Source organism: Tetrahymena thermophila, assembly GCF_000189635.1.
Source record: "Tetrahymena thermophila SB210 genomic scaffold scf_8254598, whole genome shotgun sequence".
Taxonomy (NCBI): domain Eukaryota; phylum Ciliophora; class Oligohymenophorea; order Hymenostomatida; family Tetrahymenidae; genus Tetrahymena; species Tetrahymena thermophila.
This window is the reverse complement of record NW_002476369.1, coordinates 194,187-212,410: the sequence shown is the minus strand read 5'-3', so window position 1 is coordinate 212,410 and position 18,224 is coordinate 194,187. Positions and strand designations below refer to the sequence as shown.

Sequence of the window (18,224 nt, the reverse complement as noted above, 5' to 3'; positions counted from 1 at the left end):
ATAAGAAAGAATGAGTGTTAATTAAATTCTAAATTACATTCAAAGATTTTTAATAACAAAATCAATAACTAAATGAATGGATAAACAAATAAATAAATAAATAAATAAAGAAAGAAAGAAAGAAAGAAAGAAAGAAAGAAAGAAATTTTAAACCTTACAATTTATTAAGAAAACTATTCTATCAAAATAATTTTAAATAAATTTTAAATTCAACCTACTTGATTACTATAATAATTACTTTGTATTATTAAATTAAAATATTATTTAAATAATCATTTTGATATTTATTTGTTGATAGAAGTTCATTTAATTTCCCTTTATTTTATTTATTTCTATTTGCCAATAAAAGTATGAAATTATTAAAACATTAATTTTTAATTTAAATTTTATATTATTTTAATGGGATAAATAATATTTTATAAGTAGAAATACATAAATATTTCATTCAGGTAGCTCTTCAATTAACATCTATATACGTTATTTTTAATTTTGTACTCCTTCCTTTTTAATTCATCTTATAAATCTGTTTATTTTATGCTAAAAAATGGTACGTTAATCATCAAATAATAATTATAACTAAATTTTTATTAATTTATGCTGGTAGCTAGTTTTGAATAGAAAATTTGTTATGAGATAATCTAATTTGGCTGGCTATTGATTTTTTCACTAATTCTTAATTTTCTCATTCATTACTTTTTTATTTCAAAAAACGAAGTGAAAGGATGGATTTAAGGATCTATAAAAACAATTAATTCTTACATAGCTTGATTTGTTCTTTTAAAATAAAACATTTATATTTTTATAGTTGATTTATTAATTAAATAAAATGACAATTTTAAAATTAAAATATTGTGGAAATTTATTTTAAATAATTATTTATATTTTGACATAATTGAGAATAAAAAAAAATTGTATTCAATTCTGCTCAGTATAATTTATCTGATTCGGATCAATCATAGCCCTCAACTAAATATTAAATTTATGAGAGGAGAAGATATTCAACTTTTAGAATATTTCATTGTTGGTTTATCACTTAAGTATAAACATAATTTTCCTCCATATTTTAATATCAAATAATATTGAAAGAATAAAAAATAATTTTGATTATCAAACGCTAAATGACAAGCAATATAATTTAGCCCTCTGTTTTACATTATTTTATTGCATTTATGAGATAATATTGCATCAATCTTAAATAAGAATAGAAAATAAATTTTGTATTAGGCAATCAGAAAAATTTATTAGTTTTGGCTTTAGCTTTTATCAATAAGAAAATTTGAATTTTATTCTTTCTATAAGAAAAAAAATACTTTATCTATTTTTTGCAAATACATAGAAATAAATTTTAAACCTGATGATGCAAAGCTAATTATTATTATTATTGCTGCAAAAAAATTGATGAAATTCCAAATATCTTTGATAAGTATTGATATATTTTTCTTTATTATTTTCATTTATAGCTTTTGCATTGCATAATTAATACAGAAAACAGATATAAAATAAATGCTTTTTTCAAAAAAAATATTTTTCCTATTGTTTAACAGAAAATTTTTGTTTCGACGATCAGAAGATTGACTGCCAATGTGAGACCTAATAATTTTCATTATGCAGTATACATTTAAATATACATAAAAATCGCAGAAGAGAAAATATAAATTAAAAAAAAAAAAAAAAATTGAAAGAACTAATTAAAAATCAAGAAAAGAATGAACTTTAAGTATATTTTACTATTAGTTATCGTCCTCTTTGCTACAGTCAGTGCTAGCTAAGAAGAATGCTTTGCTTAGTGTGATGAATGCTTGAAGAATTGCAAAGACCCTGGACATGCTACTGGCATTGATTGTGCATCTGAAAGAGCTAAATGTTATACTTATTGCTATAACCTTGGTCATCCTAGCTGCTCTCCACTCAGTTTCTTGAAGAAGAAACTTTGAATATTGATTCAATAATATTAAATTATCAATTAATTTGGATGAAATATTCATGTATGTTTTTATTGTGTTGTTCGTTCAAAGAATAAAATATTTTTTAAATCTTAAAAACACAACACATTTTCATATTTTTTACAGCAGTATTCTTATTTAAAATCATTTCATTCAAAACTGAACCAAAAGTTTTTACTTTTTAAAAATTTTAATTAATGAATTTATTATTTTCAAATAAGCAACATATTCAGAATTCAAAAAATAGCAATTTAACATAATAAAATGATGATAAATGTTTTTTCTAGATGTTTATCATTTTTGTTATGGAATAAAATGTTGTTCTTAAAAAATTAAAATCAAAATCAGTCATGTCATTTATATTCGTATTTATTATTTAATGAATTAAAATTTAATAAATAGTTAATCATTTAATCATTTTAATGAAATTAGATTTAAATTTATTTATATTTATTACGTTTAAAATAATTAATTTATTTTCTTAAACTGAGCATATAGAGTAATACAAGAAGTACTTAACTCAGCTAAATATTTTAGAGATATTGTGAATTGTAGAGAAATGCTTAAATATTTTTATATTTCAACATTAGCAAACAGAGGAAGTTTTTGACTTTTTATAGGAGAAATGCTTTTTATATTTCTGCTTGACAGGAAAATTTTATATTTAGTTTAATTTTAACATATATTTATTTACTTTATTATTTAAATTATTATAAACTATTAAAATCATTTATTCGTAAAATTGATAAAATATATTTTTAAAATTAAAATTTAAAACACAGTTAATCAATTTATTTGGAATTAGATTTAAATTTTTTTATATTTATTTTCATTATTTTGCATTAAAACAATTTTTTTCTTGATTTGAGCAAAAAATAAATTAATACAAGAAGTTTTAGCAACTAAGCTAAATATTTTAGAGATTTAAATAACTTAATTAATGAGAAAAATAAATACTCAAATTTAATCATTAGCAAATAAATGAAGTTTTTTATTTTTTATAGGAGAAATGCTTTTTATTAATGTTTGACAAGAAAAATTTATATTAAGTTAAATTTTAACAAGCAGACATTTATTTACTTTATTCTTTAATTTTTTATAAACTATTAAAATCATTTATTAAAAAAATTCAAAAAATAAATTTTTAGAATTAAAATTATTTAATACTCATTTCATCAATTAATCATTTTATGAAATTAAATTTAAATTAATTTTTAATATTTATTTTGATTATTCTGCTTTAAAACAATTTTTTTTCTTAAATTGTACAAATAAAGTAAGACAAGAAGTATACATGACTTAGCTAGATATTTTAGAGATTTAATTGAATTGATGAGAAATACTAAAAAATATTTATTTATATTTAGGCATTTGCAAACAGAAGAAGTTTTTAACTTTTTATAGGAGAAATGTTTTTTATATTTTTGTTTGACAATAATATCTTAAATTTAGTAAATATTAACAAACAAACAAACATCTATTTAATTAATTATTTATTTTTTTATACTACTATATCATTTCTTCAGAAAATAGATAAAATATATTTTTAGAATCGATGCACACTTAGTTTATCAATTAATCAATCATTTATTTTTATGAAATTAAACTTAGTTTAATTTTTTTATATTTATTTTGATTTTTCTGCTTTAAAACAATTTTCTTAAATTGAAAAAATTAAGTAAGAAAAGAAGTATAAATGACTCAGACAAATATTTTAAATGAATTGATGAGAGAAATACTCAAGCATATTTATTTATTTATTTATTTTGAAGAATTAGTAAACAGATGAAGTTTTTTATTTTTTAGAAGAAATGCTTTTTATATTTCTGCTTGACAAATAAATGTTATCTTTAGTTAAACAAAACTAAGATCTATTTACTTTATTCTTTAATTTTTATATAAATCACTAAAATAATTTATTCAAAAAATTGATAAAATTATTTTTTTAGAATTAAAATTCAATACATTCTTAATCATTTAGTCATTTTTATTCAATTAAATTTTGTCCATATTTATTTTTGATTTTTCTGCTTTAAAATAATTTTTTTCTTAAATTGAGCAAATAAAGTAAGACATGAAGTATTTATAATACACGAATCTGCTAAATATTTTAGAGATTTGTGTGAATTGAAGAGAGAAATACTTCAATATATTTAAGCATTAACATACAGAAGAAGTTTTTTATCTTTTAGGAGAAATACTTTTTATATTTCTGCTGCTTGACTAATAAATGTTAACTTTAGTTCAATAAAACTAAGATCTATTTAATTTTTTTAAAACTATTAAAATAATTTATTCAGAAAATTGAAAAAATACATTTTTAGAATTAACATTTAATACATTCTTAACCATTTAGTCATTTTCATGAAATCAAATTAAATTTTTTTCATATTTATTTTGATTATTCTGCTTTAAAACAATTTTTTTCTTAAATTGAGCAAATAGAGTAATACAATAAGTATACATTACCCTGCTAAATATTTTAGAGATTTATGTGTATTTATGAGAGAAATACTTAAACAAACATATTTATCTAAATTTAAGAATTAGCAAATAAATGAAATTTTTTATTTTTTATAGGAGAAATTCTTTTTATATTTTATTATTGATAAGAAAGTCTTATTTTTATTTAAATATAACTAAAATTTATTTCCTTTATTCTTTCTTTAATTTTTATATAAACTATTAAAATAATTTATTCTGAAAATTAATTAAAATATATTAAAAATAATTAAAATTTACTTGAGAAAAAAAAATGAAGAAGCTCTAATGTTGAGACATATTAACTTTTAGACATCCAATTTAATACATAAATTGATATTTTTGTCTATTAGATTAGCTTATAAATGAAGATTTTAATTTTTTAATAGGAGAGATTGATAGATGTATTTCTATTTCTGTTTGATAAGAAATTTTGGTCTAAAATTAATCAGATTTAATATTTATTTACTTTCTTTAACTTTAATTTGAATAAAATTAAAATATAGATTAGTGATCAAAAAAGAAATTAATTATTTTTTATTAAATTCATACCTTACAATTTCTAATGGGGATTAAATTAACTTTTGTTAATTGAAGAATTTTATATAATAACTCTAAATTTCTAAAAACCTGAGTTAGCTCAAAATTTATAGTTTATCATAAATATAAATCACAGTATATCTTACATCAATGTATTAAATGAAAAAAACATGTTCTATATCTTTATTAAAAATTAATTTTATGTTTTTTAAATTTGTAGTAGAGCAGTATTTGATAAAAATTAAGAGTTTATAATTTCTTTTATTAAAAATAATTAATTAGTTTTTTGATTAGAAGGAATTAGTAAATTTTTGATGATAATCAATTTTTGCCTAATCTTATTTGAAGATTAGGATAGGTATTTGTCATTCTTTCTTACTTATTAAATAGATAGAAAGGCATAAATAATATTTATGATTAAAAATGAAACAAATAAATATAACATAAAAAAAAATCAAGAAAAATGAACTTTAAATATCTTTTACTATTAGTTATCGTCCTCTTTGCTACAGCTAGTGCTAGCTTAGAAGAATGCTAATCTTAGTGCGACGAGTGCTTGAAGAATTGCAAAGATCCTGGACATGCTATGGCCATTGATTGTTCATCAGAAAGAGCAAAATGTTCTGCTTATTGCTCAAACCTTGGTCATCCTAGCTGCTCTCCATACAGTTTCTTGAAAAAGAAATTTTGATTTCTCATTCATAAAAATACTTAATAAATTTGAATGAAATATGCATGAAATGCTTTAGAAATAATAAAAATATAATACTAACATCTTAAAAAGGCTTATATTTGTATTATTATATGTTTTTCTTATCTTAGTTATTTTTACATTTAATTTTGATAATGAATATGAATTATTTGTTTTTATAATTAATTGCAAAAATAGGTTATACTAACACTTCAAATCATCATTTTTGCTTAAAAATTATTTTTTTTTAATAAAAAGATAAAATAAAAAAATAAATTAGTCTTATTATATTTATTAAACTAAAAAATCAATAAAATTTAAAAATTAAATTTATTTTAATTTAATTAGGTAAATAGTACTAGCAAATATAATTTCCTCTTATCTATTTTTATTGCAAATAAATAAAATATGTAATTAATCATTCAGTCATTAATAATTATTTCATTAGTACTTAAGTTTATATGATTAGATTTAATTAATTCTAATAAAAACAAAAATTTTTAAATTATAACTAAAAATTTTTATGTATAAATAATATATCCAGTTGAAGAAATTGCAATTTAAAAAGAGATTATTAGATACCAAAAATATTTTAATTTAAAACATGTAAGAAAATATAATTTTTTCAACTGTTATTTAGGAGACATATTTTATATTTCTGTTTGATAAAACAAATATAAAGGGGGTAGAAATCTAATATTTCATTGATTTTAATGATCTTTTTGTTATCTATTAAGAAGGGTCATTTAAAAAAAAATATTGGAAGAGAGAGTCGCTTTAATTAATGAGGGATGATGGTATATTTAAATAAAGAAATAATTTTGCTAAAAATAATAACATAACACTTGCATTTCAAAATTAAAAAAATACTCTGCAATTATAAAAATATAAAATATTTTAAGTTTAGATTTAAAAGGAAATAACCAAATATCTTAATAAGGCAATTTGCCCGAGTTGGTTAAGGGGGACGACTTAAGATCGCCTGGATGTAATCCGCGTGAGTTCGAATCTCACAGTTGCCAATATTTTTTACTTTTTATAAGTTAACAAATTATTTATAAAAATGTTAAATTATTGTAAATGAAATTATATTTTGATTAAATATTAAATTAACTGATAAAAATCTTAAATTCTATTATGATAATATGCAATTTCTTGAAAAAATATTATCATAAAATTTAATTAATTAATTAAATAATCGGTTAAAATTTATTTTTAATTCATTAATACTGATTATATTAAAAACATAAAATAATTTTTAATAAAAAAGTATAAATATCAATAACCAAATATCTTAATAAGGCAATTTGCCCGAGTTGGTTAAGGGGGACGACTTAAGATCGCCTGGATGTAATCCGCGTGAGTTCGAATCTCACAGTTGCCAATATTTTTTACTTTTTACAAATTAATAAATTATTTATAATAATGTTAAATTATTGAAGATTAAATTATATTTAATAATATTTATTCTATTTTATATTTTGATTAAATATTAAATTAATTAATTAAAATCTTAAATTCCATTTTGATATTATGCAATTTCTTGAAAAAAATATTATCATAATTCTTATTTATAATTAATTAATTAAATAATTAGTTAAAGTCTATTTTTTATTCATTTATACTAATTAAATTAAAGACAAAAAATAATTTTTCATTAATACTAATAAACAAAAAGATGTTTTTTAAATAAAGTTTATAGATATCAGCATATATATTAATCAGGTAATTTATCCAAGGATTTAAGAAAAGTGATTGAAGGTTGCTAGGAAGAAATATTCACATCAGTATTTTTTTAAAGTAGCGAAACAAAAAAATGTAATAGCTTTTTATAGTAGTTAAAATGATGGGTTTATGATAAAAAATGAAAAATCGCATACATCTTTTTATAGGAGACATAAAAATAAATAAATTTTTTAGATAATTAATTATATTTATCTCTAGGGTGAGAAAGCATAGTTGAAATATTTATTATTCATAAATTATTGACAAGCAAACAAATAAAAAAAATATTTTTTTTAAAAGACTTTCTAAAAATAAAAAATCATTTCAATCAGGTAGCTTGGCCGAGAGGTTAAGGCATGCGAGTTAAAATCGCTGGGATTATATCTGCGTGAGTTCGATTCTCACAGCTACCACCAATTATTTTATAATTCTTTTGAAAAATTAGTAATATTATTAAGTTAAAATTTAAAAAATATTAATATGTTATTTAATCCGTACAGTATTGAAATAAAAATTTTAATTTTTTCTTACTGGAATAGATAGATTTTCAATAACTTATCCATTCTGCTTAAACAAAATCATCTATCTTTTATTAAAATGTTAAACAAAGATTTGTTATTAATGTTAAATTTTCATTGAGAGCAATACTTTTTATCAAATTCTAAACAAATGATCTTTATTCCTGATTTTTCTTATCTTTAGATTTCAAAAATTATTTTGAGCTAATATGATTTATTACATATCACTTTGACTATCTTAATTAAGAGTACCAAATTTATATATAGAGAGCCAATTATCAGTATCATAACTGAAAATTTTTTCACATTCATTATGTTAAATTAACATTTCGTTGCTACATCAAATATTATTTCTAATTATTAAATCAAAGAGACTGATCTCGCTAAAAAACTGAGAGGAAAGGTCTTGATTATAATAACTAAAAAGGGAAAAGCAGTAAACAATAGCTCTGAGAAGTAGACTTTTGTAAATTTAGAAAAATATAAAGATAAGAAATCAAATAAAACAAGGAGAAAAAAAGTACCTTAATTTTGATCATGCTATAAAAAAGCTTCTAAAATATTTCACCTACTAGCTGGATCGAATTCTCAACTCTAAGATTGATGAGCAAAGATAGTTTATCGAAATCAATAATTACCAAACTGATAATCTGGGATTCAAGAAAGAAGATAAAACTTTTAATCTGAAAACAAAGCAAAGCAGATAATTAAAAGAAGTGATTAGAAATTAATAAGATAAAATAGTAGATCAAGTATAGATCGATCTTATATCTAAAAATTCTAAGATCAAGAAAAATTCCAAATAGAAATTAAAACTTAACAGATCAAGTATCTAAAATACTTATACTCTCTTCTGATAAACAACTGATCGAGGATCAAAATAATTGAAATATATTTTAATAAGGAAAAAGAAGATGAATAATAGTCTTAGCATGAACATCATAGTTATGAATAACCTGATTTTATCAAACCAACCCTGAACATTTATAAAACATGAGTTGAAGAATTTGGCAATTAAATTCAGGTTAATTAAAAATTTAATAAATTAGAATAAGTAATCATGATTCATAAAACTACGAGGAGGCGGAAAATATAATAAGAGCTGAAGAAATAATTGAAATGCCCAAAAATAAATTCAAACAAATAAGGCAATGAGAATAACCAAAAAAAGTATCATAGAAACCTCATAAATGAATGTTGACTCTACTATTAATTTTATAAATTCAACAATTTCTGAAATTACTGATCAAGCCTTCTTAGAGTAGTCACTAAAATCGATTTAATCAAATAAAAATATCTTTTTTTAATCAAAGAAGCAATGAATTCATAAGCACCTCTAATGGCATTTAATATTCTTCAATTTACTAAACTTGAGAATCAAGATATTCAATCGATACTCTCTATAAATATTCATCTCTTGAGATTAATTCTTCATCAGTTTCTAGCATTATTTGTCTCACATTCCTCAGATTGAAACCTTACTAAACACAATTATTCATATCCCACATATTTTTTATTAGATAAGTCTCTATCTAGATTTGAAATCAATTTTATCTTTTTTTATAGAAAATCTCAAAAATTTAAAATTGGTAAGTATAATATCTCTTCTTATTTCTTGAAAATCCTTAGCAGGATATGTAAAACTTTATAATCGATAACTTACATTCAACAATATAATTATTTGCCTATGATTTAATAACAAACAATAAATCTCTAAACCCTAATTAAGTGTTTGATTGTATACTCTATTTAAAAATTATATCTTAGTGACTGAATTAACAAGTGCTTCTAGGTAACTATCTAGTAAAAGCACCTAAATAATCAATAGATTTGAATACTACTTTCACAGTTAAGATAATTAAAATAGCTTATTTAGGTAGATGTATGAATGATTATACCACTAACTAATATTTCTGTTATATACTTTTAGTAACTACAAAATTGCAAGGTTATTTAACAAAAACTCTAACTAAACAGATAACTTAAGATTAAAATTAAACCATAAAATCTCTCAACTAGCTTATATCAGTAACTCTCTTATTATAAAACCAACATCATTAACAACTTTAGATTAAAATTACTAAAAAAATCAAAATAAATAAGTGGTATTGGTAACTTTATTATTTTTTTGACAGTAAAATAAATTGCAAGTGATGATTTCTTAAAATAATAATGAATATATTAAATTAAAGTAGTGTCGAGATAATATTATGCTCAAACATAGTTATTAGTGAAACTGCTTTAATACCTTATATTATGATGCCTATCAAAAGACTTAACAAAAATATCACTGATTAAGACATTAAATACTAACAAGCAATATTAGAATAACAAAATCAAATAGAAAAAATTAATGAAAGAATTGAAGCAATAAATTAAACAATGGTTTAGACAGACATAAATTAGATTAATTAAATAAATAATTTTTGTCATAATTAAATTTAAAAAAGTCTAGCCAACCAGCATTTCAAATTAATTATAATGAGATTATTTCAATAAAAAATATAAATTGTAATTTTTGTTTGAATTTTCAGAATTACATGAAAGGTCTAACAAATATTAAGAAAGACTTTATAAAATTAAATAGACAAAATTTCAAAAAAAACCTAAAAATTGTTTTTTTACAAACTTATTTATTATTAATTTTTTATTTGTTTAAATTAATTATATTTTATTGAATACATCAATAAATAATTGAAGCTTTAATCTTTTTATAATGATTTATTTGACTTCAAACACAATAGTCTTTAAAATATACAAACGATCCTTCGTAACTATTAAGATATTTAAAAAGAGTTTCAGGAACTGAGTTGTAAATAACTGCTTTTCTGATTGCTTCATTTGCTTTAGAGTCAAGATAGTATTCGCTCCAATTAAGAGTAGATTTATTAACGAATTCACCATACTTTGAGCTATATATTGAATCTTGCAAGATGTTTTTAGGGTAATGGATATAAGATACATTTGATACAAGAGCATCTATGAATACACAACAACCTCCATGAGCATCAATAGCATGCTAAGACAAATTACCTACTTTTTAACTTAATTTAGCTTCATAGTCTTTTTAGCATACATTTTTACAGACTGAATAACCACAGAGCAAGCAAACAGAAACACCTTACAATAAAATTGTGTATTTATTAGTTTCATCACTAAAAGGTATTCTGTCACATTTAGCACACCTTTTCTTATCAACACGTCTCTTAAAATCCTCAAAGTTATCAGGTAATTACAAAGCTAAGATAAATTTATCTGATTAAACTTAATTCTTCTTCAGTTTTGATGTGTAAAAATTGAAATCTTGTTCTATTTCTTGTTAGTTAGCTATAGCAAAATTAATTAAGATATCCTTAAATGAAGTAAATTGATAATTCTTGGATAAGATTGGCTAGAAAACTAAGTTGAATAATTCTAAGTAGTCAGAAATTAAACAAAAATCATATTCTTGCAATTTTTAAACTGAAAAAACATTTCTAAAGCACAAAAATGATAGGAAATATTCAAGTAAATGCTTCAGATTACCCATATGACTTTGTAATTAGAAATCATCTTTAATCACTTCCACAAGATTAATATTTTGTAATTTTTCCAGGTTTTTTTCTTTTTTTATTGAGTCTGCAAGAATGAGAATAAAATATTAACAGAAAAGATTGATATCATGGAGAGGATCAAGGATATTGCTGAGACAAAAATAAGTAAGTATTTCTCTTAAGAACAAATCATGTAGATTAGATTCCTTTTGTTGTTAAATAAAATTCTACAAGTATTGAAGTTTGTTGCTCTTTTTTTGTTTGAACTAAGTTGTGTAATTCATTCTCATGTATTCCAACAAGTTGTTGTAAACTTTGTAGTGAGTTTAAATGAATTCCTGAATTTCTGAAAATTCTATGTGATGGAAAGGTTTTAGGAATATCTTTTCGAAAGCTTCTTGTTGAAGATTTTGAATAGACATTTTTTCGATATCAGGATTAGAAATACTCAAAACAGTTAAATAATCTTAAACATTAGTAATAAAGTCATTTTAAGTAAACATAATTGATTTGCTTAATGTTTTGCTCATAGAAAGAGAGTTCATTTATCCAGTAGTAGAAGCAGACAAGCCATCCTCTTTCACTTCTTCTTCTCCCCTCAATAAATTTTCTTCTAAGACTTCTTCCTACACAGTTTCAATACTATCAAAGAATTTAATATTTTCCTAGTTTATTTTTTCTTCTTGATCAATCTATAAAGAGGTGAGTTATTAAAGTGTATCCTTTAATTTCTAAGAAGAAAAAACTAAACTATTATCTTTGTTAAGCTTCTTGCTGGAATATTTCTATCTCATGTTTTCAGGAATGTATTGAATGAAATTATTGGCAAGTCTCTTGCACAGAGAGCATGGAATTTCAGATTCGTTCCTATACAAATGAGCATTTCTCTCGTTTCTGGCAGAATTCTTAGATTAATAGTCTTACCAACAAGTATAATGATAAAAATGCCCACAAGAGTTAACACTAATATAAAAATCATCCTATTGATTCTAGTCAGAAGAGTTCTTCTCCTATTTAAGGAAATTCAAAGTATTTACTGATTTAATGTAAATTGGATATCCAAACTCAGAGTTCTTTTCAATTTACTCAGAGCAAATACTGCAATATTCTGCTTCATTTTCCTAATCTTTCACCACGCTTTATTTTTTTAGCAGTGTGAGATTTTCAGAAACAACTTCATTTTTCTATTCTTCCTCTTTACCGTCTTGCTTCTGCTAGAAATTATTTCTTTATTATGCAAATTTTTGCAACATTTCTTATTGTTTTCTTTTAGCTTCTTCAATCTTCTTCTTTCTCTATTCTTCCTTTTATTTCTCAATTTCTTCAGCTGTTAAAGGTAATTCCTAATTTTCATTTTGTGCGTTATCCACGATTCCTTCCTCTTCTTAAATAATTTTATTAATCCTATTTTTTAAAAAATATAATTCTTTAAGCTATATGTAGCATTTAAAATGATAAAAATAGTAAATTTCTATTAATTAAATTAAAAATATAAATCCATTTAATTGCTATTTCAATTATTTAGTGAATTAAAAAGTTTATTTTATTTAATAAAACCTTCAAATAAATAAATTTTAATAGTGAACTTAAAGTAAAAGTATAAACAAAAAGAAGAAGTTGAAAAAATTAATATAAAATTAATCAGTAAATAAAAATATGAATGAAACTTGAATGCTATTTTGGTTTTTTGTGAGAAATTAAGATAATTAAAATGGACCTTTATAAGATTTAAGTGAAAATGAATGAAAATTAGCTTAATAAAAAATAAATTACATTTTAAGAAGGAGCTTAGTACCTTCTTGAATGTTTTAAGTGTCTTTGACTTAGATTATATTCAAGAAGAAAGTTTGGAGGAGGTTTGATTTGATGTACATTTCATATAAATGTTTGAAGAGAGATGGTTTATATTGTTATTCTATGTCTGCAAATAGCTGAGGAGAATGCTTGGATTCTTTAATGAAGTAAACAATATACTAGAGGAAGGTTAATAAGTAGATATTCTTTGGGATATTTGTTATTCCAATTAAAAGGCTTTTGAGATTTTCAATAAGTTTTTCAGATGCAATGAACTTAGTGAAATTTATAATTAAAAATTATGGCAAGTAATTGAATTAATATGTCAGATTGTCAATTGTAACAATTTTGTTAAATGTAAAATCTTCTTAGACAAACAATATATCTTGCACTGTGCCAGTTACTTCTGAGCTGAAATTTTTAGTGTAAGATAAAAATTCTTGTTAATAAACACTCATTTGGTTCCATAAATGAAGATTTGAACCATATGGCATGTATTACTTTTTTAATGAGAATTTCTTCTTCTTTTAATCGAAGTCTGCAAGTTAAATGAGGATTTCTTCGCCTTTTACTCCTAACTTCTAGAAGGGCTTAAAAACTTGTAAGCACATTTGTTTGTATTCACTCATTGCTAAACTATTATTTGTAAAGAAAAATAGCTGAATTATACATTATATAATTGAACTTCTTAGGTTTATGTCCATCTTTTCAAGAGTTAAGGGAGTCTATGAGTTTGCTATAAAATTAGATTTGAGGAATTAAATATGATAAGAAGTCAAGAAAGAAATGCAGACATTTTCAGAAAATTTGTTAATTTCTGAATTTATATCAGGGACTTAAAGAGCTGTGATTTTCTTAGGTTCTCCATTTTATTCAATTTATTCAACTATTTTCTAAAAAGGATCATAAAATTGGCTGTAAAGCTTTTCTTCAGCTATTAGCAAGCAGATTTATCTAAGCAGCAGAATAACTTCATTGTTGTGGTTAGACCATTGCATGCAGAATAAATAAATACATTAAGTAAACGATGTCGTGTCTTGAGTCATTTGGACTTGATTGCTTAACTGATTTAGTTGCTAAACTTAGAGCTCTTTATGGAAAACACAAAAGTTATTTTTTATTATATTGCTATCAAGATCAACGAATAAAGCCTTTATCTTTTCTTGATAGTCTTTAGAGCCTTTGTCATTGCAGTTTAATATGTTCATGCTTTTTTCATTTTCAAGATATTTAGTCAAAGTTGATATGATGCTTTCCTTATTGATTAGCTCTACCTTACCCTTAAAATCACGGTAAGCAACTGAATATAAAATCATAGATATCAACGAAGAAAATGATATAAAGTCTTATTTGGAATTCACCATATTGCTGATAGACTTCTTATCGAACTAAACTGACTCATAATTTATAAGCCAATTATTTAATATAAATTGGAGAATCTCATGATTTCTTTCATATAAATTTTCTTTTTATATATTTTTCAGCTTGATTGCAACAGGTTTGTCACTTTCTTAAGTGTATTGCTTAAGTTTCTCTAATACAGCCACTGACTCAAATTCATCAGCCAAAAAAGTTAAATCACGTATTAACGAATAGACAATCCCTAGCAAAAGATCTAAGCATTAACTAATCTATGTTGTATGAACAAACTGTTTTTAAGATCCTAATTATGTTTGAATACCTCTCTTTTCTATCTTAGAAAGAGTTTTCAGAAGATTCTCCAAAAAAGTGGTATCTGTAAGCAGTATTAAGAAATTAACTTCACTCTACAAAGTAAGAGATTTAAGACTTTGAAAAATTTGCTTTACTTGCTCTACCTAAGATTAATCTTATTGCAATATAATTCCTTCAATGTACTTACACAAAATAGTAAACATGTTTGCAAACTAACTCATATCCAACACCATCTGGCATCCGTATTCAACTGGATAACTGAACTATTAAACAAGTAGATATGGGCTTTTTATATTTTTATTTAATATTAATAATTTGTCTAAAATGAAAAAAACATTTCCCTTTCTTAATCATTATTAATAAATTATCAATAAACTTTATTAATGATTATCAATAAATTATTGAATTATCAATAAACTTGATTAATCATTATTAATAAATTATTAAGCTATCAATAAAATGTATTAATCATTATTTATAAAATATTAAACCATCAATAAACTCTATTAATCATTATTAATAATTATTAAATAATTGATAAACTATTTTTAATCATTATCAATAAATTTTTGAATTATCAATAAACTATATTAATCATTATTAATAAAATATTAAACGATCAATAAACTATATTAATCATTACCAATAAATTATTGAATTATCAATAAACTGTATTAATCATTATTAATGATTATTTAATAATTAATAAACTATTTTTAATCATTATCAATAAATTTTTGAATTATCAATAAAATTTATTAATCATTATTAATAAAATATTAAATTATCAATAAACTCTACTAATCATTACCAATAAATTATTGAATTATCAACAAACTGTATTAATCATTATTAATGATTATTTAATAATTAATAAACTTTATTAATATTAATAAAATATTAAATTGTCAATAAAGTAGTTAATTTCTATCTGTCATTTAATTATTTTTTTATTCAGTTTGTGACAAATTAAAAAGAAATAACTTTATTCATTTAAAATGTTTTTTGAATTCTTGAAAGAAATGCTCTTTTATTTTTTTGGAAATGTCTTTTCAATAAACATATTTAAATATTAAAGAAATAATGATTTTACTTGAAGTAATCTGTGATATTTCCATATAAGAATTTTGAGCTTTTCTCAACAAAATGGAGCATTTTAATAAGAATGCCACTGGTGAATTTTTTGAATGAGGGGATTCTTTGCAGATTAATTATAACATCTTGAATAACTACTGTGATTCCTGGGATAATATAAGAAGAGAATCTGATCATATTCTCTAAATAAGAACAATTGCAAAGACTGCTCATTCTTTAAGATGTGCTGTAGAATGAGATGTCTTAATTATTCTTACAGTTGTGATAGAGCATCCTATTTACTATAATACTTTCATCCTCTGTAGCTGCATTTTGCTAAGCTTTAAAAAAGTTTTTTTCATCATTTTATGAGTTCAAAGGATTAGCTGTATATTGTTGCATTAAAAGTTTCTTTATTGTGTTTAAATCTTTCTGTGTATAGATTTTTGAAGTTAAAAAATCAGAAAACAATATTGCATAGCACATATTCTTTTTTATCAAATTAACAACTTCATAAAATAGCTAATCTATTATTGATACAATATTAGAACCAGCTTAATTTCCTATGCTCATTTTATTAGCATTTTCAATTATGAAAAATAATTATAAAAATACTCCTTTCCAGAATTTGTTAAAGTTATTCACTAATTCAGTATTCTGCTCTAAAAGATTTCTAATTTCTTTTTCCAATTCATCAGTTAATCCCTTATGGTCTTTGCAATATGCTATTTTTTAAAATAATAATTATAAACTGTATAATCAAATCAAAAGTTGCTCTTATAATTTTATAAAAAATATATTAAAAACAATACAATTTGAAAAATAACTTTATTAGTATTTGTTAAGAATTAAATTGAAGAAAAACAAAGAAACATATTAAAATTTTTTAACAATTCCAATCAACTATTAAATTTGTCTTTTATTAATTCATTATTTCTAAAAATATTTGTTATGTTTTTATAAAAAATAATTCATTTTTTTATTTAATACAATTTTTAAAAAAGAGCTCTCATTCAATAATTAAGATATTAAAAAAGATTTAATCTAAAATAATTAAAAAGTAATTCTAGAATATTTGAAATAACCTTGAATAATATAAAATATATCACAATTAATATTCTAAAATATTCTTATTCGAAATAAATGTGTTCAATATCTATCAAATTTTATTTTATTTTAGATAATTAAACTTAGATATTAACTTATAAATTTGCTCAAAATAAATAAATAAATTTTAAAGGATTTAAATCTTAATACTAAAAGTTATATCTGTAAACTGAGAAGAAAACAAATTATGATTTTTATTATTGATTGTATGTAAAAATTGTTTTAATTTTTTAAGATAACTTTTTATAAATGCATTAATATTTCTTTAATTTCATTATTAATCAAAAATGTCGAATAATTTTAAATTTAAAAAGAATTTTTATTAAATTAAAAAATATTTAACCATCTTTGCTTCAAACCATATTTACCTTAAGACTTTAAAAAGTTGCTGTCTCCGCATTTGCAGGATATTTAAATTTTATCAATATTTATTTAGGAATATCTATGCCCTTCATGATTAGCTTTGCTAAAGCAATCTGAACATTATCCCATTTGATTTGAGTCTAAAAGGGGATTTCCTTCACAATCTAGACAATAAAATCCTACTTTGTTATTGCTAATGTAATTACTACAAGAAATTTGACCTAAAAACTTTTAATCACTAAAAATTTCCTCAAGTTTCGTATTAATTTCACTTGAAGTTTCCTAAAATGCTTCTGAAAATAACTTTTTATTAAAACCATTATAGATGGTCTTTTCGAGAAGCTTTTGAATTTTTTATTGATAGGTCTGCTTGCTATACTTTTTTTTATAAATATACCAAGCCAGTGCTGCAACAGAAAAAGCACCTGCTGCTGCCCCTAAAATCTAAGTCTCCCTTTTCCTCATTTTTGCTAAACTTTTTTTACTATGCTATGATGGAATATTAATCTTTCTATTTAGTTAACTAATACTTATTTATCTATCTAATTTATTTATCAAATATCCTTTAGTTTATTTATTTACTATATAAATAAATCATATAATATGATTATTTTTCAATAGTTAGATTTAATTAGTTGTTTTAACAAATAGCTCAAAAGCATCTAACATTATTCTGATGATATGTTTGTTTCTAATAGATTTATTCTAATAATTTTTATTTCTCAATTCAAATAATGATGACCAAAAAATTATGATGTTATTGAATATTCTTTATTGAATT

General features: G+C 21.9%; 6 protein-coding genes across 6 annotated transcripts; 3 read left to right on the top strand and 3 right to left on the bottom strand. All coding sequences in view use genetic code 6, as the record gives it.

The window, feature by feature from the left end:
* Positions 1-1,398: 1,398 nt before the first annotated feature.
* TTHERM_000753495 (hypothetical protein) lies at positions 1,399-1,792 on the top strand (the record flags this gene model as incomplete). Its single annotated transcript, XM_012798193.1, has 2 exons — positions 1,399-1,423; positions 1,545-1,792. The coding sequence occupies 2 exons, from the start codon at positions 1,399-1,401 to the stop codon at positions 1,790-1,792; spliced, it is 273 nt and encodes a 90-aa protein (XP_012653647.1).
* A 3,635-nt stretch (positions 1,793-5,427) lies between these two features.
* On the top strand, positions 5,428-5,655 carry TTHERM_000753493 (hypothetical protein; the record flags this gene model as incomplete). The annotated part of the gene is made up of 1 exon (XM_012798192.1): positions 5,428-5,655. The coding sequence occupies one exon, from the start codon at positions 5,428-5,430 to the stop codon at positions 5,653-5,655; it is 228 nt and encodes a 75-aa protein (XP_012653646.1).
* Positions 5,656-7,704: 2,049 nt separating this feature from the next.
* TTHERM_000753491 (hypothetical protein) lies at positions 7,705-8,016 on the bottom strand (the record flags this gene model as incomplete). Its single annotated transcript, XM_012798191.1, has 1 exon — positions 7,705-8,016. One exon carries the CDS (start codon positions 8,014-8,016, stop codon positions 7,705-7,707), a length of 312 nt encoding a protein of 103 aa, XP_012653645.1.
* A 195-nt stretch (positions 8,017-8,211) lies between these two features.
* TTHERM_00753490 (hypothetical protein) lies at positions 8,212-8,895 on the top strand (the record flags this gene model as incomplete). The annotated part of the gene is made up of 3 exons (XM_001018348.2): positions 8,212-8,364; positions 8,450-8,650; positions 8,803-8,895. 3 exons carry the CDS (start codon positions 8,212-8,214, stop codon positions 8,893-8,895), a joined length of 447 nt encoding a protein of 148 aa, XP_001018348.2.
* A 310-nt stretch (positions 8,896-9,205) lies between these two features.
* TTHERM_00753480 (hypothetical protein) lies at positions 9,206-9,406 on the bottom strand (the record flags this gene model as incomplete). The annotated part of the gene is made up of 1 exon (XM_001018347.1): positions 9,206-9,406. The coding sequence occupies one exon, from the start codon at positions 9,404-9,406 to the stop codon at positions 9,206-9,208; it is 201 nt and encodes a 66-aa protein (XP_001018347.1).
* Positions 9,407-10,629: 1,223 nt separating this feature from the next.
* On the bottom strand, positions 10,630-17,908 carry TTHERM_00753470 (zinc finger in N-recognin; the record flags this gene model as incomplete). Its single annotated transcript, XM_001018346.3, has 4 exons — positions 10,630-12,835; positions 13,205-15,184; positions 15,993-16,698; positions 17,449-17,908. 4 exons carry the CDS (start codon positions 17,906-17,908, stop codon positions 10,630-10,632), a joined length of 5,352 nt encoding a protein of 1,783 aa, XP_001018346.2.
* Positions 17,909-18,224: the final 316 nt, after the last annotated feature.